This window comes from Quercus lobata, chromosome 1 (genome assembly GCF_001633185.2).
Source record: "Quercus lobata isolate SW786 chromosome 1, ValleyOak3.0 Primary Assembly, whole genome shotgun sequence".
NCBI lineage: Eukaryota > Viridiplantae > Streptophyta > Magnoliopsida > Fagales > Fagaceae > Quercus > Quercus lobata.
Genome location: NC_044904.1, coordinates 2,201,978 through 2,203,748, shown reverse-complemented (window position 1 = coordinate 2,203,748; position 1,771 = coordinate 2,201,978). Strand labels below are relative to the sequence as shown.

Sequence of the window (1,771 nt, the reverse complement as noted above, 5' to 3'; positions counted from 1 at the left end):
CCGAACCGACTCACCGTTCACCGCCTCCGTCAATTCTTTCCCCTTACCACATAAGTTTCGCATGCCACAGATAGATAGCTACGATGGAGTCAAGAACCCCCTGGATCACCTAGAGACCTTCAAGACCTTGATGCACCTTTAAGGGTCATCAATGGGCCGGGTCGGGTTGGCCCGGCCCATTTTTACTTGGCCCGTGGGCACAATGGGCTGGGCATAATGAGCTATTATCTAGTTAACGAGCCGAGTCGGGCTGGGCCAAAAGAGAAAACCTCAGCCCATGACCCTGCCCATGGGCAATGCCCATTTTGTCTTTAGCGAGCTGGGCTATCGGGTTGGGTCTAATGGGTTACCCATGAGCTTGTGTTAGCATATTATTTTATTATTTTTATAAAGAAAGAATCAATTTTTTTATAAGGAAATAATCAATCTATTTTTTTAAAAGGAAAGAATTAAAGAATTTAATACTTAATTACAAATTTTTTTACAGTCAAATCTATTTAATTTTTTGTTTTGTTGATGGAAACCTATTTAATTTTTTTTTATTAAGGCTTTAAATAGTTTTCTATTTTTATCTTTAATAAAAAAAATGCCAAATGTTTAATTCAAATTTGCTAGACTACTAGAAAAATATATATTTAGTAAACTAAATTTAGCATAATTACTTTGAGTATCTTAGTAGATGAGGGAGTTCTCTTAAGAAATTCCTCTATAATATCTCAATATCAATCTTTCATACACTTCCTATATATTTTTGTTATGAACTATGAGTTATTGGGCTGGGCCAATGGGTTTAGCCAACGGGCTGGGCAACAGGTTGGGCTACTGGGCTAGCCTACCAGGTACCCATGGGCATAAAAACTAACCCACGGCCTGACCCACTGGGCTAGTGGGCTACCCATGGGCCTCAACAACAACGGGCCAAGCTGCCCATTACCCTAGTGGGCCATCAGGTTTCTAGGTCGGGCTGTGGGCCATGGGCTATATGATGACCCTTATGCACCTTCAAGGAGTAGCTGATGAAATCATGTGTAAGGCCTTCCCCACGACGCTAAAGGGTGCGGCAAGAATTTGGTTTAGTCGCCTGACGCCCGGCTCCATCAATACTTTCAAAGAGCTAAGCGCTCAGTTTACCGCACACTTCATCAGGGGACATAGGTATAAAAGGTCAACAGCTTGCTTGATGAGCATCAAGCAGCGAGAGGACGAGACGCTAAGATCCTACATATCTCGCTTCAATAAGGAAGCACTCTCGATCAATGAAGTCGACAACAAGATATTTGTAGCGGCCTTCACAAATGGGCTACGGAAGGGAAAGTTTTTGTTCTCCCTATACAAGAATGACCCGAAGACCATGTCAGAAGTACTTTACAAGGCCACCAAGTACATGAATGTTGAAGACGCGTTGCTAGCTCGAGAGGAAAAGCCCAAGAAAAGGGAGAGACAAGAAGACACGCGGCAAGACCAAGGGTGGAAGAAGGCAAGAAAAGGAGACTGAAGGGATGTAAGGTGCTCCAAGCCCCCGGGAGGAAGGTTCACAACCTTCACCCCATTGACTACCCGAATAGACCAAGTCCTAATGCAAATAAAGGACGAGGAGGCCCTGACCTACTCCGGAAAGCTGAAGGGAGATCCAAACAAGCAGTCGAGGGACAAATATTGCCGTTTCCACCGTGACCACGGTTATGACACGGCCGATTGTTACGACCTAAAGCAGCACATTGAGGCCTTTATCAAGCAAGGGAAATTGCAGAAATTCGTTAGAAAGGAGAGA

The 1,771-nt window shown here is 44.0% G+C and overlaps 1 protein-coding gene across 1 annotated transcript; it reads left to right on the top strand.

Annotated features, from left to right (window-relative positions):
- The first annotated feature begins 973 nt into the window (after positions 1-973).
- Positions 974-1,495, top strand: LOC115993366. Its single transcript, XM_031117460.1, has one exon. It carries the CDS (start codon positions 974-976, stop codon positions 1,493-1,495), a length of 522 nt encoding a protein of 173 aa, XP_030973320.1.
- The last annotated feature ends 276 nt before the right edge of the window (positions 1,496-1,771 follow it).

What these genes read in the sequence shown, in the direction of transcription:
- LOC115993366 (XM_031117460.1), top strand. Translation starts at nt 974, where the DNA reads ATGGGCTATATGATGACCCTTATGCACCTTCAAGGAGTAGCTGATGAA.